The following is a 22,012-nucleotide window of genomic DNA, read 5'->3' as shown; positions in this document are numbered from 1 at the left end:
AGGAGTCTTAAGGAAAGGACAATGGGTATGCTGGTATAGGTCTAGTATCTTTTCTTATACCAAAAAAATTTTAAAAATTAATAAAGAAGAAGTCATGAAAGTAAAAGGGGACCTATACTATGAGTGATGTGGGTAGAAAAGGAGAAAAGGCAGGAGAATATACCTTCTTCTCAGTACCCCATGGAACCTTCTCTAAAATTGACCACTTGCTTTATAAAGCAAATCTCAACAGATACAAAAAAATCAGAGTAACACCCTGTATCTTATCAGACCCACATGGGTTAAAGTTAGAAGTCTCCCACTATCAGTGTGTGGGTTTTGATGTGTGATTTAAGCTTTAGTAATATTTCTTTTATGAATGTGAGTACCTTCGTATTTGGGGCTTCTTCTTGATGCATTTTCCTGTGAATATATAAACTCTAGAAATGACAGAGACAACTCACTGCCTGGTCAGTCACCCAAAGTTTTTCTGTAATGTTCCATCTTCAGCCCATAGGCCATAGTGTGTCTGGCAGACTCTTCAGCAAAGCAGGGCAGGAAAGTTTAAACTGTCTTCTTGTATTGGCAGTTTGTCAGTCATTTTCTCTGTGTCCTGCAGACTGTCTGGCAGACTCTTCCATGAAGCAGGAACTCTGTAGCAATGTCCATCTTGAATTAGCAGTCACTTTTCTGTGGGTCCTGCATGTCCAATTTATATATCATAAAGTCAAACAGTCCAGACAAGAGCAGTATCTTGCCCAAATGGGTAGTCTTGCCATATTGAATATGTTGTAAGATTAGTGTGGAGTTGTAAAGGATAATGAATTTCTAAATAGACTGCTTTAAAAATCAAAACCTGCAAATTACTGACAGAAGATTTTGTGTCCTTCATCATCTCTTTTGATTACCTTTAGTTTGAAGTCTATTCTGTTAGATATTAGTATAGCTACATGAGCTTGCTGCTTAGTTCCATTTGATTGAAAAGTCATTTCCTGATGGGAGATGTCATTCTGTATATGTTTCTCATACTGGTAAATGAATAAAGCACTGCTGGCCAATAGGAAAGCAAGACAGGCAGAACTAGGGGACAAGGAGGAAAGAGGAAGGAGTAAGGAAGAGTCAAGATGGAGAGACTGGGGAGAAGAGACGCTGGCCCCTTTCCCTGGTAAGAAGGCCACCTAAGACTGCATAGAGATTAATAGAAATGGGTTAATACTTAAGGCAGAGCTAGCTAATAAGAAATTAGTACCTGGCCAACAGCATCATATCAAATACAGAGTCTCTATGTTTTAATTAGGGCTGGCGCAGCGGTGGGACAAGACCAACAGCGGGAGGAAAAATCATACTCCTTAATATGGCGCCCACGTGGCTAATAAGAACTTCCACTTAAAATTTAACAAAAGCTTAAGAAAGGGTTTTAGACACAAAAGAACAGAGACAAGCAAGGTTTCTTGATAGCAGCATTTTTCTTGGTTGGACTCTGCTTTGTGAGAGACAAGCAGATATTCATGCGGCTCCTTTAAGAGAGGTTTCCTGACTCAGCATAAGTGGCAAAAAACTGCATGGCTTTAAAAAAGCACTGCTAACAATTCATTGGTATGTACGAGAGCTTGCAATGGCAGTGACCACATCTCCAAGCCAGCAGCATGATGGCAGCACAGACCAAGGCAATAAACAGAGCTCTCAGTGCTGGTGGTAAAAGTACCCGCTGCCACATTTGATAAACCACGACAAAAACAACAAAGACTTTCATTTTAGCAATGTTGTTGTTTAACAGATAAAGACTCATGGCCAGACAAAGATAAAGGTTTACAGTAAAGACAAATTCACATAAAAAAAAAAACAAAAACAAACAAACAAACAAAAAAACAAAACAAAAAACTACAGGTTTACAATGTGTTCTAATATATATGTAGGCTTCAGAGAAAAAAAGGAATAAAATGGTTTTAAATAGACAGAGAGGAACTGGGTGTAGTGGCACATGCCTTTAATCCCAGTACTCAGGAGACAGAGACAAGTGGATCTCTGTGATTTCAAATTTAACCTGGTATGCAGAGTAAATTCCAGGACAGATAAGAGTTATACAGACAAACCCTGTCTCAAAAAATAGAAAAAAATAAAAAATAAAAAAGCCAAAAATGAAAAAAATCTGGACACTGTATGGTATTATATTGTCTTTAAATTGTTTAACTGCTGAGGAAATAACAACTGTTAAAACAAATGCTACTGGATCAATCCAATTTATATATTTTAAAAATACTTTGACTCCAAAATTTAAGACTAAGGACAAGTTACTGGGGAAAAGGATTTCTATTTTTGTTTCCACAAAAAACAAAAAGCTGTGGATTCCTTCCAAATTAATGTGGTTTGATCAAGCCAGACCCCCAGAAACAGAGTCGCTGGTGATCCAACATTCAGAACAGCTTGAACAAGACAGCCTTGCCGACTACAGCCAAGATTTTGCATCTTCTTAGAATCCCCCATGACAGCGCCCCCTATCAGCAGGAAGTAGTTTGAAAAGAACGACACCCAAATTCCCAAATATTGTTTATAAATGTTTGTTTTCATTTAAATGTGGTTGGTTATAAATGGTTAATAATCACAACCAATATGTTTTCAAAGGTAAAAAGGGGATAATGGTATAGATATGAATACTTTGTTTTGGAATGGATTTTCATTTACTGATACAATTTAAGGTCAATTTTGTGATATGTCTATTTCTGCTCTTGTTTAGGTATTGTTTATATAGCTCATTTAGAAATGTAATGTAAAATTTAGTACAGATTATAGATATTTACCTATAATAGTCAAAATTTATAGTGTTAGTTAGGTTTTCTACATATATAGAGATGTATTTGAGATGGATAGGAATTCTTCAAACCTTTCAAAGACCTACAGAATATGACATTTAAAATGTTTTAGGGTTTTTCTTGACAGTGAGACATAAATGCTCCTGGCAACACCACCTGCACCAGAAAGGAAGATGGAAGATGGACATCGAAGAAACACGTTATGGAGTTTACTTCCAATATGGCAAGACTAGCCATTTGGAAAAGATACTGCTCTTCACTGGACTGTTTGACTTTATGCTTTATAAACTGGACATGCAGGACCCACAGAAAAGTGACTGCTGATTCAAGATGGACATTGCTACAGAGTTTCTGCTTCATGGAAGAGTCTGCCAGACAGTCTGCAGGACACAGAGAAAAGTGACTGACAAAGTGACAAACTGCCAATATAAGAAGACAGTTTAAAGTTTTCTGCTTTGCTTAAGAATTTGTCAGACACACTATGGCCTATGGGCTGAAGATGAAAGATTACAGAAGAACTTCAGGTAACTGATCAGGCAAGATGTATCTGTCATTTCTAGAGTTTATATATTTTCCTTCTGTGGTGTTTGAAGGAGTTGAAGACAGATAGTTATGGTTATAGTTTTCCTTAGGATTAAAGATAAGTTACTTAGACTTTAGACAAACAAAGATAAAACAGATGATGGAATATTTTCTTAAATCTTGCTAAATGTTAATGGACTAAATAGTGTTAACTGTGATTCTTATTTGATAACTGTTGTGTAATATATTTTGCTATGTTAAGGTTAAAACACTTCTTTTTATTTTAGACAGAAAAGAAGAGATGATGGGAGATGTCATTCTGGTAAATGAATAAAGCAATGTTGGCCAATAGGAAAGAAAGATAGGAGGGACTAGGAGACAAGGAGGAAGAGGAAGTAGGAGAGCCAAGATGGAGAGTCTGGAGAAGGCAGAACCGCTAGCCGCCTCTCGCTGGTAAGACCACGTGGAAATACATAGAAATGGGTTAATACTTAAGACAGAGCTAGTCGATAAGAAACAAGTAACTGGCCAACAGAATTATATTCAATACAAAGTCTCTCTGTATTAATTGGGGCTGGCACAGCTGTGAGACAAGACCAGGTGGCAAGAGGAAAAACCCTACTCCTTACAATTTCCCAACCCTTTACTCTGAGGAAATTCCTATCTTTGAAGTTAAGGTGAGTTTCTTGTATGCAGCAGAAGGAAGGATCTTATTTTCATATACATTCTGTTAGTCTGTGTCTTTTTTATAGATAAATTGAATCCATTGATATTAAGGGATATTAATGACCTGTGGAATATTGATCCCTGCTATGGTTTTTTTTTTTTTTTTTTGATGGTGTGTAGTGTTTCCTTTTATTTAGGATTTTCTGGACTAGGATTATCTATTTCCTGTGATTTCTTGGGTACCTTTATCCTCCTTGGGTTGGAGTTTTCCTTTCAGTTCTTTCTGTTGGGCTGGATTTGTGAATAGGTATTGTTTAAAGATATTTTTGTCATGGAATATCTTGTTTTCTCCATTGAAAGTTTTTATTGGATGCGGTAGTCTGTGTTGGCATCCAAGGTCTTTTAGAGTCTGCATAATGTCTTCCCAGGGCCTTCTGACTTTGCAAGTCTTCATTGAAAAATTGGGTCTAGTGATGGGTCTGCCTTTATAGGTAGGTTACTTGACCTTTTTCTTTTACAGCTCCCAATATTCTCTTTTTTATTCCGTATATTTTGTGTTTCATTTTATATTTTCATTTATTTTTTAATTTAAATTAGAAACAAGCTTGTTTTACATATCAATCCTAGTTTCTGTACCCTCCTGTCTCCCTCTGTTTCCCCCACCAGTCCCCACCCCATACCCTTTCTGCTCCCTAGGGAGGATGAGGCCTTCCAGGGGGAGTCTTCAAAGTCTTTCATATCATTTGGAGCAGGGACCAGGCCCTCCTCCATGTGTCTAGACTGAGGGAGTATCCCTCTATGTGGAATGGGCTACCAAAATCCATTCAAATACTAGGGATAAATACTGATCCACTACCAGAGGCCCCATAGACTTCCCAGTCCTCCAAACTCACACCACATTAAGGGAATCTGGTTTGGTCTTATGCAGGTTTCCTAGCTATCAGACTGGAGTCCATGAGCTCCCCCTTGTTCAGGTCATCAGATTCTAATGGTGTTTCTCCAGCCTGGCCTTCACCACCCTTTGCTCATCACTCGTCAATGTCTGAAACTGGATTCCAAGAGTTTGCCTCAGTGTTTAGCTGTGGGTGTCTGATTCTGCTGTGTTTTAATCATTATGTGGCAAAGGGACTTTTTAAATTTTTGTCCTATGTCTTTAGTATTATGTAAGCTTCTTGTATTTCCACAGGCATTTCCGTCTTTAGGTTGGAAAAGTTTTCTTCTATGATTTTGTTGAATATATTTTCTGTGCCTTTTAGCTAGTATTCTTTTCCTTATTCTATTCCTATTATTCCTAGGTTTGGTTTTTTTCTTGGTGTTCCATATTTCTTGCATATTTTATGTTATGACTTTGTTGGCTTTAATATTTTCTTTGATGGATGAATCTATTTCCTGCATTGTATCATTAACACCTGAGGTTCTCTTTTACAGCTCTTGCATTCTCTTGGTTATGCTTGCATCTATAGTTCCTACTTATTTACCAGATCTTCCATTTCCAGAATTCTCTCAGATTTTGTTTTCTTTATTGTCTCAATTTTTAAAGTCTTGGACTTGTTTGATTGTTTTTGCTTGGTTTTATTGTCTTTCTTTAAGGAATTTATTGAGTTCTTCCACTTTTTTGCTTGTCTTTTCCTCCATTTCTTTAAGGGAATTCTTCATTTCTTCCTTAAAGGCTTCTATCAACTTCTTAAAATTATTTTTTAAGGTCATTTTCTTCTGCTTCTTCTGTGCTGGGATATTCAGATCTTCCTGATGTAGTAGTTCTGGTGTTACCATATTGCTCTTTAGGTTGTTGAATTCTTGCACTGACATCTACAAATAGCTTCTTCCTGAGGGTGTAGGCAGTGTTTTTGCCTGTATATTTGATCTTCTATGTCCTCTCTCTCAGTCCTCTCATTCCTCTCTATGAAGTAGATGTGTATGTCCTAGTGAGCCAGAGAGGTTGCTATGGATAGGTAGGTTTTGGGGAGCAATAGAAGGGGTGTTGGGTTAGCCTGCCTGCAGGAATCTTTTCTGTTGACCTTCTAGTATGCCTGAGATGGGCTTTGGGAAGGGCTCCGGGATTTTTCCTGGGGCCTAGGGACTAGTGGTTGTTTGGTCCACATGGGAAGTTCGTCACCCACTTCTCTGTCCTCTCTATGCAGTAGATATCTGTCTTTCTGGTGGATTTTTTAGGTCATTTATGTATAAAATAATATTACTTGCAAATGAAGATACTTTGACTTCTTCCTTTCCTATTTGTCTCCTCTTTCTTATTACATATATATATATATATATATATATATATATATATTTTAAATATGATATTTGGATATGGTTAACTCCTTCACACTGATGCCTTCTGTAGTGTTCAGTTGGTAGTTAATAATTGTTTATTTTTAGTATTATCATGAGATCATTTTTCTTTCTCTATGTATCATAATTAGTATTGCTGGTTCTTCTGGCTATCAAGATTTCCATTGAGAAGCCAGGTATTATTCTAATGGGCCTGCTTTTATACATTACTTGGTCTTTTCTCTGTAACTCTTTTAATATACTTTTTTTGTTCTGTATGTTTAGATTTTTATGTATCGTGGGATTTCATTTCTTTTCTATTTGATGTTCTACATAATTCTTGTAACTTATTTAGGTTGGGAAACTTTTCTTCTATGATTCTGTTAAAATAGTTTTGTACCTTTGATATGGCTTTATTCTCCTTTTTCTATTGCTATTTTTTCATAGATTTAGTCATTACATAGTATCTCAAGTTCTCTGTACATTTTGAACTTAGATTATATTTTTTAGATTTAACAGTTTTTTTTTTGACTGAGGTAACCATTTCTTTCATCTTGTCTTTAATTCCTGAAATCTTCTATTCAGTGTCTTATAATCTATTGGTGAAGCCTAGTTCTGAGGATTTTGTTTGACTTCCTAAATTTTCTTTTCCAGAGGTATTTAAGTTCAGACTTTCTTCAGTTATTGTACTTCTATTTTCATATCATGAACTGATGGGAGAGGTCATTCTGTATGTTTCTCATACTGGCTAATAATAAAGCACTGTTGGCCAATAGGAAAGGAAGATAGGAGGGACTAGGAGACAAGGAGGAAATAGGAAGTAGTAAGGAGGAGTCAAGATGGAGGTCTGGAGAGCAGATGCCGCCGGCTCCCTGGTAAGAGAATACTAGATCAGCAGAAAGGGTTAATAATTAAGGCAGAGCTAGCCGATAAGACAAGTAACCAGGCCAACAGTATTGTATCAAATACAGAGTCTCTGCGTATTGTTTGGGGCTGGCGGCGTGGTGGCGGGAGGAAAAACCCATACTCGTTACAATGAACTGTTTACATAATTTCATTCAACTCTTTGTATTTTCTTGGTCTTAATTAAGGTATTTTTGTCATAACATATTTAAGGTCCTGGAACATGTCAATAATTGCTATTTTGATTCCATTGTCTTATGCTTCTGCTGTATTACATTTCTCAGGGACTACTATACTAAGCTTACTATGTTTTGGTGGAAACATTGTTTTGAATATTCACATTTGTGATTTTGTACATATAGAATTGTTATGTTGAGGTGTTTCTAGGTGTTGACCTCTAAAGTCTGTTTGTTGAATGCTTTTTTCTTTGATTACTACTGCACTTTCTGGATTTCAGGCAGTTATGGTGGCTGTGAATTTCCTAGTAGAGTTTGCTTCTGCTATTCAGTGGGTGACAGAAAAGAACATGGTTTAGGAGAAAGGTCAGAGAGGGCACGGGAAAGAGCTAGGTGAGTCCCTGGTGTTTGAGGTGTGGGTAGGGAGAGGAGTTCCTTAAGGCAGGCTGCAGTAGGAGAAACAGTCAGTCTAGAGAAAAAGGAATTAACATTCTAGGGGTGCCATGAGTTTGCACCAAGAAGTGGATTTTCCAGTCAATGGAAGTGGAGTGAGATAAGAGAATCCTCCAAGAATCCTCATATAGTACTAAGAGTCTGGACAGAGTGTTTTGAGAACATAAAATTTAATGAAGGTCTCCTATGTGAGGGTCAATTCAGTATACCACTGTGGATTCTTGGGACACAAAGAATTGAAGATAAACTAGGAGGGAAACCTATGAGGGCTGACTAAAAATGTAAGGAAATATTTTCCTAATTGCGACATGGATTTATATGTAGCCAAATCTTCATTTGTTTGACAGAGTGGCTATGAAATGCAAACAGAATCATTCTATATGTACAAGTTACATGTAGAATATACATTTCTTTGGAAGTTTAACAGTTTGGTGAAGGAGTTATAATTACTTTCAGAAAATATTTGTCTCTATGTTCACGATAATTGCAGTACCTATACAATGCCTAATGAGAACTCTTTATAAGTTATACAGTAGGATGAGAGAAAGCAGCAACTGCTGTGTCCTTCAGAACCTACACTTGGACTTTGTGGAGGCCTTCATAGAAGTAAACTTTCAATTTCACCTTAATGATATCACTATAACACGAATGAAGGAGTCAGAAATCCAGTGAGTTACTAATTGGCAAGACAGTTGAAAGTTTTCCTGACCTGAAAAAGTAAAAAGTCTCTGTAGAGATGAATGAAGAGGCCTGCATTACAATACTTCTTGACTTTTTCAGTGACATATGAGAAATAAAACAGAAAATTTCCAATTAGTCTAATTCACAGGGAATCAAATGAATACTTTGATATAGAAAGCATAGAAATGTTAAGAACAGCAAATACAAGATAGAAAATGCATTAAGGATTGTGGTCAGGTGATAAAACTCAAAATCCTGTGGGCCTTAGATTCTCCAAAGAATCAGAGTGAAGCAGGAGGTGATTGACTGACAGGATGAACTGAAAATTATAAATGGAGACAAAATAAAGCATTGCAGAATTTTGTGGATACAAAGTTGATCACATTTATCTATTTTCTTGCCTGGTGTCACTTGTTTACTTTTTCTCTAATTATTGGTACAACATCTGATTTCTATTAGGATAGTCTGGATAAACTTGACTAAAATAAGAGATCTTACTTAGTGTTGTATGCAGTGGGACATCTGGCATCTCCGAGTGACCTTTTTGAAAGCATCCTTCACATCCTTGTTTCGTAGACTGTAGATTAGAGGATTCAGCATGGGAATGATCACAGTGTAGAAAACAGACACAATTTTATCTTCTTCCAGGGATTTTCTTGAACCACTCCGTATATACATGAAGGTAAGGGTCCCAAATAAAAGAGACACAGCTGTGAGGTGGGAGGCACATGTTGAAAAAGTCTTGACTCTTCCACCTGAAGACTTCATTCTTAGGACAGCCTTGAGGATGAGCAGGTAGGAAATGAGTATGATCAAGGCATTGGCCAAAATTACAAAATTTCCAAAGAAGACAATGATGATCTCAGCATTTTTTGTGTCACTACAAGCCAGTTTCAGCAGGGGTGGGAGGTCACAAAAGAAGAAATTGATCTGATTATTTTCACAGAAGGAGAGGGAAAAGGTACATGTGGTACGCAGGATGGCCCCAGACACTCCACAGACATATGCTCCCACTATCAAACTCCAACATCTTCTAGGGCTCATAGCCACAGTGTAGTGAAGTGGGTTGCTAATGGCAACATAGCGATCATAGGCCATCACAGAGAGTAGGAAACACTCTGTACCAGCACAAACAGTGAAGAAGAAGAACTGGGTAGCACAGTGACCATAGGAGATGATTGTTTTGCCTGGAGCCAGTGTAGCCAGGATCTGAGGAGTGATGACTGATGTGTAGCAGGCATCCAACACAGAGAGATGGGTCAGGAAGAAATACATTGGTGTGTGAAGTTGGACATCTACCTGGATGAGAAGGACAATGCCAATGTTCCCGAGGATGGAGAAAAGATAGAAGCTAAGAAACACCAGAAAGAGGGGCATCTCCCATTTGGGGTGGTCAGTAAAGCCCATTAGAATGAATTTAGTTACTGTGGTGAGATTATCCTTGGCCATGGATTCAATGTTGACAGTTTGTTTATCAGAAGATATGAGTGAATTGTAAAGACACCAGAATTGAAGGATAGTCTTTTTCTTTGAGAAGGAAGTTAAGTTTGTAACCTCTAGGTATTTATAAAGCTTATTTTCAGAAGTACTGGATCTTAATTTTATAGAACAGATTTTTTTTTTCTTTAAAACTTCCCTTTCTGATCAACTTCTGTGGAAATTTGAATTTTTCTGTAAAGATAAGAGGCACATGTTTCTCAGGTTTGAAAAGGACCAAGACATCTATCTGTTCCTCTGTGTCAACACCTTCACAGCTAATAGATGATCATCAGGTTCACATATGAACTTCAAAACAACACATTACTTCTCTTTGGACATGGATTCTGTTAATTTTTTTATAATTTCTTAACTCACCTTAGTTTTAGCCCTCTGGACACTTGTAACAAATTAATAATATTCTCCAAAAGCTTCTCTGAAGTATGGAAATAGAGCCTGCTTTTTGTGTTGACTAATCGCTTATAGCAGTCATTCATAAATGTTTCTTATTATTTGACTACTCAGCAAGACAAAATGGTCTATTCAGACAGTACTAATTAAATATTTTTCATTTTGTCTCAGTCTTTATCACTCCATATCAGAAGGCTTCATCTTTAATATATTACTTCATTTTTTTTCAGTATTTGTTACAGCATAATTACAAACACATTCAAACTTGTAATCATCTGATCTTTAACTTCAGATTCTTGGTTAGGTTATCTAATTCCTTTCGGCCTCAATTCCTTTTGGTGGTAACTTACTTTGCATATAAAATAATTGGTTTTATTATCAAATACATATGTCATATATATGTACGTATATGTCATGGTATTTTCTTATTTTCATGTGCCCCCTACTCTTCCCTGTCCCAATTTCCATATTTTTATGTTCTCTTTGTCCATTCAAATCTTCAAATAGTCTCATTCTGTCCTTTCATGGCAGGCACACACTCTCTCTTAATTCTAGATTTTTCATATTCAAGAAAATATATTCGGTTTTTTACCACATTGCTTGCTCTTGTTCCTCCCACATCCTTCTAGATTTCTTCCTTCCTCATATAATCTCCTCTCCACACTCCCATTGTCTGTCTGTCTATCTGTCTATCTATCTATCTATCTATCTATCTATCTATCTATCTATCTATAGAGTTCTCTATTATATATTTATCTATCTAAATCTAAGCTACTGGGCCTGGACTTCTTGTCCCTAACATGAAAAAAAAAAAACTTTTATCATTAGGGTATTTAAAATACTAAAAAGTATTGTGCCTATAAATAGTAAAGAGCAGTTCCCTGAACAGATAGAGCTAAATAATATAAGCCTTTTGCTAGGATTATCAACTTTAGCTAGCATAATACATTCATTTCAATTTATGTATCTATTTCCCCCCTGCGAATACACACATATATCTTTATGTCAACAATTGACAAATCTGTGCTCTCACTAAACACAATAAATTCTTCCCACTTCTTTTATTTTATGCCCCTTTAAAAACTTCCTTATTTTACCCTATTTATTTAACAGTACTCACGATTGTAGGTAAATTTTTTGTACTTTGACTATGGGCTTGGTTTTAAATTTTTAAAGTAGTATTCCTGTTATATGATTGCATATATATACCTTCTGCCAAAGACAAAATTGTATAATTGGAGGTATAGAGGAGGACTTGTCAAAAAAGCTCTGTTGCTTCTAGAACAATCTTTCAAACATCAAGTAAAAAGTAATGTTCTCAAAGAGATTATATGTAGTTTTCTATTTGTTGAGTCATGGTAATTTTTGTATTCCTAAAATTTCCTGTTGCTATATGTCCCAGATTTGACTTGTATTGTCACATTATCTGCTCTTTGTTGGCCATTTTTCTACTCTATCCAGGACTGTCATGAAAGTACCTCATATTCAAATGGATACAGGGAGCTTTTTTAAGGAAACCAAAACATGCATTCCTTATTTCTTGAAAGACATTGTTATTATTAACCTTCTACTAGTAATGTTTTGTAGATTATTAGCAATAATTTTACTGGACAGCTGTATAGTTTTAGATTTTGATGGAAAATAAGAACCAGATATGTTAAATTATTTGTTCCCATTGCTCATGAAGAAGCTGTGATCTGTAGTCAAGACCTCTGCTTCCTATACCCTATTTTGTTTCCTTTGAACCATTTGATCGACCTCTTCATTCCACACAAACTACTTCAGGTTTGAGATTTCTAACTTGGAGCCCTTGAATACACAACCAAATCTATAATTATCAAAAATTATACAAATTAGATCATTAAACCTCTTGTAGGTCTGAGAGTAGCAGCAGGTCCTGAAGCTTTGATAGGGACCTCATTGTATTTTCCTGTTTCAACACAAGAGTGAATTCCAATGGGACCTGAGCTTGAAATGAGGCCTCACCAAGTCTGTACAACTCTAAGATAATGAAGGTCTTATTAATTATAGCATGTGAAGAACAAATGGTGTAGACTTTTAATGAAGACTCAGTGAAAGCTGTTCTTAAGTCCAGAGCCCATTTGAGCTCTGATCAGTAGTTTCTAAAGGAGGGAAACCTTATCATATCATGGCATGGCTTTCTAGAATATTTCCTCCACCCCTGTCCAGCACTCATAGCCAGAGATGAGCCAGTTTATTGTAAGACCCTCTTGGTATTGCTGAGGCTTCATAGTTGTGGTCTCTAGGTACAAACTCACTGATAAAATATTTAAAGTTGACTTTCCTTTTTTGGATTTCATTTTCCATTCCTTCATTGTAAAAAACAGTATATATAGATTCTATTATAATTAAAGGGATTTTATTTTTCACAAGCCATGATTTCTATGGTGAGGGATTCTGGCTCTTGAAAAGACTTTCTCAATATTTACAGTTCAAAGCATGCCCACTTGTCAGTTAATAGTTACTGAATTTATAAAGCACACAGGTCTTGTCTATAATGATTTATAGTCATTTAAACACTATTGTTGGACTTTTTATCCAAAATTAAATGCATTTTTTTTTTTGCTTCCTAATAACACTCATCTCTGATCAAGGCAGGCTTATCTTTAATGAATACTTTCCCTCCTTTGTCTCATATCCTGACTCCTGTCCTTATTCTGATAGGTATCCACTCTACTTTATTCAAGAGATATATCCCTCCACAAATATATTTTTTTACATTTACTTAGAAAATATATATTTAAAAGGTTAGTTTGGTTCTTATATTTATATATTCTACTGTATGATGTAATTTCCCTTTAAATTTCCAAATTAATATATTTTTTGTGAATTGTATGTATAGTTGAGGAAAACCTTAGTTGGCAATTCATAAGAGAATCTTTGAGTAAGCAATATAGTCTAGTATAAGTTTTCATTCCCATGAAATAATATTTCCTAAATGTCACTGAGTGACAAATAAGTACCCCACACAAAATCAAAACATAAAGCCTGATGGTTCAACATGTCAATCAGTCTTACCTATGTATCTCAAAGAAGACTTGAACTTTCTGGATGGAGTTATGTGATGACAAATTCTAATAACAAAGGACAAATTTACTGTATAGTTACCTTACCTAGTTTGTGTAGATATTACTTTGGAGCCAGTATCTTCACAGGATTTTCAGAGGTGAGGTAATTATGTTGTAAATACCTGGAATATAATCCATCTGAATTCATTGAGTTTGAATTTAAAGTAATAATTTTTTTGTTTAAGCATTTTATAGAAAGCAGATAAGTTGCACAGTTTTTCTTACTGGACAATGTGGCTGGTATATAAAATGCATTGGGAGATGGTTCTGTGAGGATAATGCAGTACAAACAATTTCCCTGGATCACAATTCAGCTCCAGGGACACCCCAAGACTCCTGGGAAAAGCCAATTCTGCAGAGAGAACACACTTCAAAGGAGGCAAGACTCATTATCTCCTCTTCTCTATGCATCTGAAAGTATGAAAGAAAACACTTTGATATTGTGTGGCTAATCCTAATCTGTTCACTCTCAGAACTCAATAGCAGATGCTATATAAAGTGAACTTGTTTTTTGTGACTGACATTCTGTTTGAAGTTAGTTAGGGATAATCGTGGCATTGTAACTCAGATCTGGGGAATTTTGGAGAAGGTCATTTTTTAAAAAATACTATAGGCTTCCTTAGTCCTGACATGGGTTTTAGACCCTGAAACTCACTTTCACTCTCTTCACAGAATTCCACAAGTAAGTGTAGTTATTGACTCTGAGGGCATAAGTCTGGGGTGTTGTCTGAACACACTTCACTTACTTCTGCAACTAGTGACTTATTAGTTCATTTTCCTTTAAGATCATTTCCAGAGTTTCCATGCTAACCTTCCTTTATTGCAGTTCATCTCCATCTCTGAAACTTACAGTCTCTTTGTAAGGACATTAAAATTGTAATTTCTTAGTTTCTTTGTGCAGTGGAGAGTGGTTGCCCAATGCAGACACTCATATTCGGTGTTAATGAGGACAATAATTACCAGTGGAGTGCTCAGCCACAAATGGGCCAGTCATATCACACCTTTCCCCAAAGCTTAGAATACACCTTTGAGAAGGAATGGGTACACTGCAAGAACCAAAGGTTAGGGAAGACTGTAATAAAACAGGGTTTCCTGGATATGACAGGGCCATTGCACTCATAAACTATCAGCAGCTACAATTGTCTGCACAAGATTAAGCCAGTCAACATTCCAACATGGAATGTGAAGGGGTTCATGAGTCTTATCTTACTTACTTGCTGGGAAGAAATACCATGGCTAAGGTAACATAATATAAAGAATTTAATTGGGGGGTTACTTGTAGTTTCTAAAAGTGTGAGTCCATGAGCATGATGGCAGAGAACATGGCAGGCCAACAGACATGACTCTGGAGTAGTAGGTAAGAACTTGTATCTGATCCCCAAGCAGGAGACAGAAAGGAGAGAATCTTGGCCTGGCATGGGCATTGAAACTCTCAAAGCCTACCCCTAGTGAAACACATCCTTAACAAAGTCATACTTCTAATTCTTACTAAGCAATCCACCATCTGAGGACCAAATATTCAAATATGTGAATATATGGGGCCATTCTCATTCAAAAACCCCACCCATAACTGAGGAATTCTGGGAGAAGGAGAGTCAGTTTTCTTATTTTATGAGTTATTGAGTATTTAAGAGATGACAAAAAGTTGATAGAATTAAGGTGAAAGTGAATCATGGAAGGGCTAGGGTGAGGAATTAGAGATTACCATGATCAAATTGCATTGCATGAAATTCTCAAAAATTAATAAAACAAATTTGACCTCGAATTCTACAATATTATAGTTGCTATTTTGTGGTTATCAGAACCTATTTATTGCATTTCTGAAGACTATTTCTTGCTTTCCATTAACAATTTGACTTCTACTTCAATAGACTAGTCCTCCATCTTATTTTCTTTTTATTTAGTCACTATCATTTGGTCACTGCTTTTCCAGCCAGAAGAAAAAAAAATCCAAAGAGGACATTAAGCATGTTTGCTTCTAAATAACAAAGTTTGAATAAACTCTGACTAAAAAAGCAGTAAGCCTTGTCCTTTCTTCCTTCCTTCCTTCCTTCCTTCCTTTCTTTCTTTGTCCCTTCCTTCCTTCCTTCCTTTCTTTCTTTGTCCCTTCCTTCCTTCCTTCTTTCCTTCCTTCCTTCCTTTCTTCCTTCCTTCCTTCCTTCCTTCCTTCCTTCCTTTGTAATTGCAGATTCCAGATGATAGAATGATTTAACAATGAAGGAAGGCAGCAATACACAAACAGTCTTGAACATCTAGGGAATTCCACATGGCATTGGACAATATTTGTTATTATTTCCTTTGAATTACTATGTGGTAAGACATTGTCTACTGATTCCAGTTTTTCATACACTAGGTACAAAGATGAGTGAGAGTTGACTTAGAGCACAGAAAAAGAGAAGAATATGAAATATTGAGGAGTTTTCACTTGATATCCCTTGAAAAATGTGTAAAAGTGAGTGATCCTGTAAATATGTATTGCTGTCCTGAATACTTTTATTCTAACTTGACATAAGATAGAATCCTTTTAGAAAAGAAACTCTGTAAAAGGCAAAGCTTCCAGTGGTGGAAGTGAGACACCAAACTAGTCACACAACCTTTAACTTAAGATCTGTCCTGCCTGCAAGATATGCTGGGATATTGGTAATGTAGAACTCATAGGAGTGGCCAATAAATGTGTGGTCCAACCTGAGGCCCACACTATAAGAGGGAACATGCCTGAAACTGACTCAATTTCAAGGAACCAGAGCCTGGGCAGTCTAGAGACCTAGATTAGAACCAAACACAACAGTCAAAATGACAATAAATGGGTTGCTTAAGATACTGTAGCATATTCATACTTCGGTGCCTAATTCAATTGTCATCAGAGAGGCAGCATCCAGTAACTATTAGTTACTGCTCCTATTAGGAGCATCTGCAGAAACCTACTGACTAACATTTGTTATAACTTGGGAAACCCCAAGGAAAAGGAGGAGGAAAAATATTAGGAACTAGAGAAGTTGAAAATTTTTAGTATTCAGGCATTTGTGCTGGCCTGCCCTTGGGGTTCTGACAGAATAAGCCCTCAGCTGCATCCACTAAGAGCACTTCCTATGAACATTCACTATGGTCCCTTTTAAAAGGGCACTGCCCAGCTCCTTCCTTCCCTCCTTCCTTCCTTCCTTCCTTTCTTCCTCCCTTCTTTCATGCCTTCCCTTCCTTCCCTTCTCCCTCCCTTCCTTATTCTTTCCTTCTGTTCCTTTCTCTCTGCTTCTCTGGCTATCTCTCTGTCTCCCCTCCCCCAGCCTCTTTTTTCTCTTCTGTCACTCCTGTTCCCAGAGGCCAGTCTCACTCTACCCTCCTCTTCTATCCCCTTTCCCTAATTTAAAAAAAATGAAACAACTACAACAAAAAATCTTCCATGTGAGTTTTGTCACATGGCATCTTTTTTGTGCTGCTTTTTAAATTACTACATTGGTTCCCTGATCAGAAAAAGCTTTTCTGGCATTTCCTGCTGACCATAGGCATTTTGAGGCATGTTGGGATTCTGGAACCCAGTCCACATAGGACAGCTTCACTTCTCCAGATCTCTAGGTCCCTCCATTCAAAACCAGCATGATTTGTGGGCTACTCCCCCTTCCTCACCTCTGATTATTTTCAGTAAGTACTTTCCTCTCAAGTGTGGTTTTATACCTTTTGGCCTCATGAAGCCCAGGTACCAGACAACCATGGATCTTTTCAACTCAGATCCCTTGTCCCTTCTCATTATGTGATAACCCACTGCACAGCCTGTGCCTGTCTTGCTTCTTGGATCCTGGATCCTCTAGTACCTTAACTGAGGAATCAATGGGGAGCTTGTTCCCTTCTTTTAATCATTGCTTTTAATCATTTAATACATTGGATCTCATTCTGCCTCATTCAGCCTACCAAAAATCTGCTTTCCAGCACTTTATAACTTGACATTTAATAGGACCTTTGAAGCATTCTGCCAGTGATCCTGATAGATGGAAGGGAGTATTACCCTTTTATTCTTCTGCATTCCCCCATCACCCAATAGATCTCTTACATTGACTCCATTGCATTCAGCATATTTCCTTAGTGGCAGAGCCCACTGAAAAGTACTCACTTCACACTGGAACCCTATCCACCTACCCCACCCTCAATAGATCCACTCTGTTCCACATGCAACAAATCTGTTTTCTTGTTTACTGGCAGCTTTTTAAATCACAAGAATACCATGAGAACATAGTGCACAGAATCACCTAAGCAAGGCTCACAGGGTCTTACTGAGACTGAGCTGACAACCATACAATCCATTTGGGTCTAAGGTAGGTCCTCTGAATATATGTTATGTTTGTGTGGATTAGTGGTCCTGTTGGACTGAAGAAAGTAGGAGTAGTGAACTTTCTTTGACTCTTTGGGCTTCTAGTGGGATCCTCTTCCCTCCTACTGGCTTGCCTCTTCCAGCTTTGATATGAGGGTTTATGCCTAGTCCTATTTTAACTTGTGCCATATTTGATTGATATCCCTGTGGAAATCTGGGAGAGAGGGGATATGGAGGAAGGAACTGGGAAGAGTGAAGGGAGGGGAAATTGTAGTTGTGATGTAATGCATGACAGAAGAATAAAAAAAAATAAAAAGAAAGAAAGAAAATATACCTCCGTAGGGCTCTCCTGTAAGTAAGTCTGTAGTTTATTTTCTTAATTACTGATTGATAACAGAATGCCTAAAAGACAATGATGGCTAACTTAAACTAATATATCAAGCAAAACTGTCTGCCATAAATGAACAAGAAAGAAAAATTGCCCAAAACCCAAGAGGAAGCTCTTTGCTCCAATAGAGATCACACCAGTGACCAGAACCCCAGGTAAAACCTCTGCGTATGAAATATCCTCCACTTCCTCAGAACACAATCACCAGAGACCAAATATTCTTTTACAGAAAACCCCGAATATTCCAACACAGCTGAAGCACAAGAAAACAAACTAAAGACCAACTTTATGAGGATAGAAGTCCTTAAATTAGAAATCAATAAATCCCTTCAACAAATCAATGAAAGGCAAACAATTAGAAGAAATGAATAAATCCCTTAAAGAAAGCCAAGAATAAAGGAACAGATAAAGGAAATAAATAAAGATACTTAAAACCTGAAAAAGGAAATAGAAGCAAAAAAACAAAACAAAACCCAAAACAATACAAACAAACAAACAAAAAAATGAGGGAATTCTGGAAATGAAAAATGATAAACTAAGCGGGAATTGAAGATGAAAGCATCACCAGCAGAATAAAAGATATAAAAGAGGAATCTCAGGCTTTGAAGATATGATAAAAGAAATTGATATATAGATCAAAGAAAATATTAAATCTAAAAATTCCTGACACAGAACATGCTGTGGAGTGGGGGGAAAATGGGATGGGAGGGGGGCAGTGTGCATGGGAGGGAGGGGGAACTGAGATCGAGATACAAAATAAAAAATTATATATATATATATATGTTTATATATACATATATGCATACATATATATGTATAAAACAAACAAACAAAAAGCATGCAGAAAACCTGAGACACTATGGGAAGACCAAATTTAAGAACTATAGGGATAGAAGAAGAGAAGAATCCTAGTCAAAATCATAATAGAAAATTTTCCTAACCTAAAGTGGGACATGCTTATAAAGCAAAAGACGCTTTGGAATACCAAATAGATTGGATGACATCATAATAAAAATACTAAACATACACAACAAAGAAATAATAATAAAAGCTGCAAGGTTAAAAGACCAAGTATGGCCACCCCCCCCACCCGAACTCCCTGGGTTGGCCCCTGATCCTGCTCCTGTCCCCTGTCCCCATTGAGAGCACCCTTAGAGTTCTGATACACCCCCACCCATCCCCACCGCTAGCCTACCCCCTCTACCCTGTGCCCTACCCTACCCACAGTCCTGCTGCTCTGGCTGAACACTGGGACAGAGGGTGGAGCCAACAGTCCACCCTACTTTGGAGACTTCTCGGAGCAATGATGAACAAAGGAGACCTGACTATCCACTCGAGACCACCCATAATTTCCACCTGCTTGGCCGCTGACCCGCCTCCAGTCCTCTGCTGGAGTCCTGGGCCCCTCACAGAGATCCGCCTATCTCTGCAGGACCACTGTGAGTACCTGCTGGCATCATCTACTGGATACTCATCCTTGACCCCATCCTTGGGTCCCTATCTTCAGAGAAACCTCCTAGAGAGCTTGGACCAGACAGAGCTACAGATATTGAATCTCAGACCCATATAAGCCCACCGGGGAAGTACCATAGAGAGAGGGGGAGACCCCACCAACACCAACTGGAAGAAGCTATGGGAAGAAGGCAATACAAGAGAACACCTAACAAAGAAAGACAAGCAAGACACTACCAGAATCTAGGGAATCTACACCAACTAGAATGGAACACAACAACAAAGCAGAGGAAGCAGAAGGGAACAACTTAAAAATTACCATCATAAAAATGATAGAGGCCCTCAAAGAAGATGTGAGAAAATCCCTTAAAGAAATGGAGGAAAAAACAAACAAAAAAAGTGGAAGAAATAAACAAATTCCTTAAGGAAAGTAAAGAAAGTACAGAAAGCCAAGAAAAAACAATTAAGCAGGTAAAGTAAACAGTTCAAGACTTGAAAACTGAAATAGAGAAAATAAAGGCAACACAAACTGAAGGAATGCTGGAAATAGAAAAACTGGACAAAAAATCGGAAACTACAGACACAAGCATAACCAACAGAATTCAAGAGATGGAAGAGAGAATCTCAGGTGCAGAAGATAAACTAGAAGAAATAGATTCATCCACCAAAGAAAATCATAAATCCAACAAATCTTTAACACAAAACATCCAGGAAATGTGGGACACCATGAAAAGGCCAAACCTAAGAATAATAGGCATAGAAAAAGGTGAGGAAGCCCAGATCAAAGGTGCCAAATACGAATACATATTCAACAAAATCATTGAGGAAAACTTTCCAAATCTGAAGAAGGACATGCCCATTTAAGTACAAGAAGCATATCGAACCCCAAATAGGCTGGACCAAAGAAAAAAGACCCCTCGACATATAATAATCAAAACACCTAGCATACAGAATAAAGAAAGAATGTTAAGAGCAGCAAAGGAAAAAGGACAGGTAACATATAAAGGCAGAGCTATCAAAATTATACTTGACTTCTCCATGGAAACCCTCAAGGCCAGAAGGTCCTGGATAGATGTTCTAAAAAAAAAAAAAAACACGGCCGCCCGCGCCCCCCTATACCCCCCAAAACTCCTCACACGCGGCGCCCCCCCTTTCCCCTCTTTAAGGCCCACCACAGGGCTAATTCTGAAAACGCCTGATTTGGCATTAAAAATAGACATATAGACCAATGGAATGATTGAAAACCTTTTACCCCACCTGCCCGATTTTCGCAAAACAGCCTAGGCTACAATGGGGCAAGGACAGCATCTTCAACAAATGGTGCTGGCACAATTGGATGAGGGTGTGCAGAAGAATACAGATAGACCCATGTCTGTCGCCATGCACAAAACTCAAGTCCAAATGGATCAAAGATCTCAACATCAATCCAGCCACATTGAACCTCTTAGAAGAGAAAGTAGGAGGTACCCTTGAACAAATTGGTATAGGAGACTGCTTCCTGAACATAACTCCAGGGGCACAGACACTGAGAAAAACAATTAATAAATGGGACCTCTTCAAACTTAGAAGCTTCTGTAAGGCAAAGGACATAGTGGACAAGACCAAACGGCAGCCCACAGACTGGGAAAAGATTTTCATTAATCCTATATCTGACAAAGGGCTGATCTCCAAAATATACAAGGAACTCAAGAAACTAGTCAACAAAACACCAAATAACCCTATTAAAAAATGGGGTACAGAACTGAAGAAAGAATCCTCATTAGAGGAAATCAAAAAGGCTGAAATACACTTACGAAAATGCTCCACATCCTTAGCTATCAGGGAAATGCAAATCAAAACAACTTTGAGATACCATCTTACTCCTGCCAGAATAACTAAAATTAGAAACACCAATGATGACTCATGTTGGAGAGGGTGTGGAGAAAGGGGAACACTCCTCCACTGCTGGTGGGAGTGCAAACTCATACAGCCATTTTGGAGATCAGTATGATGGTTCCACAGGAAAATGGGAATTAGTTTACCACAGGACCCGGCAATCCCCCTCTTAGGCATATACCCAAAGGATTCACATCCATGCAACAAAGACATCTGTTCAACTATGTTCATAGCAGCACTATTTGTAATAGCAAGAACCTGGAAGCAACCTAGATGCCCCTCAATTGAAGAATGGTTAACAAAGATGTGGCACATCTACAAAATGGAATACTACTCTGCAGAAAAAAACCAATGGTAATTTTAAATTCGCAGGCAAGTGGATGGCACTTGAAGAAACCATCCTGAATGAGGTAACCCAGTCACAAAAAGAGGAACACAGTATGTACTCACTCATATATGGATTTTAGACCTAGATCAAAGGATCACCAGCCTATAATTCACAACACCAGAGGAACTAGGATACAAGGTGTATTCTAAGAGATTCATATAAAGTCCCTCAC

General features: G+C 37.6%; 1 protein-coding gene across 1 annotated transcript; it reads right to left on the bottom strand.

Moving 5' to 3' along the window:
- Positions 1–8,959: 8,959 nt before the first annotated feature.
- Positions 8,960–9,910, bottom strand: LOC127227776 (olfactory receptor 9I1). Its single transcript, XM_051192117.1, has one exon. It carries the CDS (start codon positions 9,908–9,910, stop codon positions 8,960–8,962), a length of 951 nt encoding a protein of 316 aa, XP_051048074.1.
- Between the last annotated feature and the right edge of the window lie 12,102 nt (positions 9,911–22,012).

This window comes from Phodopus roborovskii, unplaced genomic scaffold (genome assembly GCF_943737965.1).
Source record: "Phodopus roborovskii unplaced genomic scaffold, PHOROB, whole genome shotgun sequence".
In the NCBI taxonomy this organism is placed as follows: Eukaryota; Metazoa; Chordata; class Mammalia; order Rodentia; family Cricetidae; genus Phodopus; species Phodopus roborovskii.
This window is presented reverse-complemented; position numbering and strand designations above follow the sequence as displayed.

Bases quoted from the DNA above. Each gene is read 5' to 3' on its own strand.
- LOC127227776 (XM_051192117.1), bottom strand. From the start codon at position 9,910: ATGGCCAAGGATAATCTCACCACAGTAACTAAATTCATTCTAATGGGC.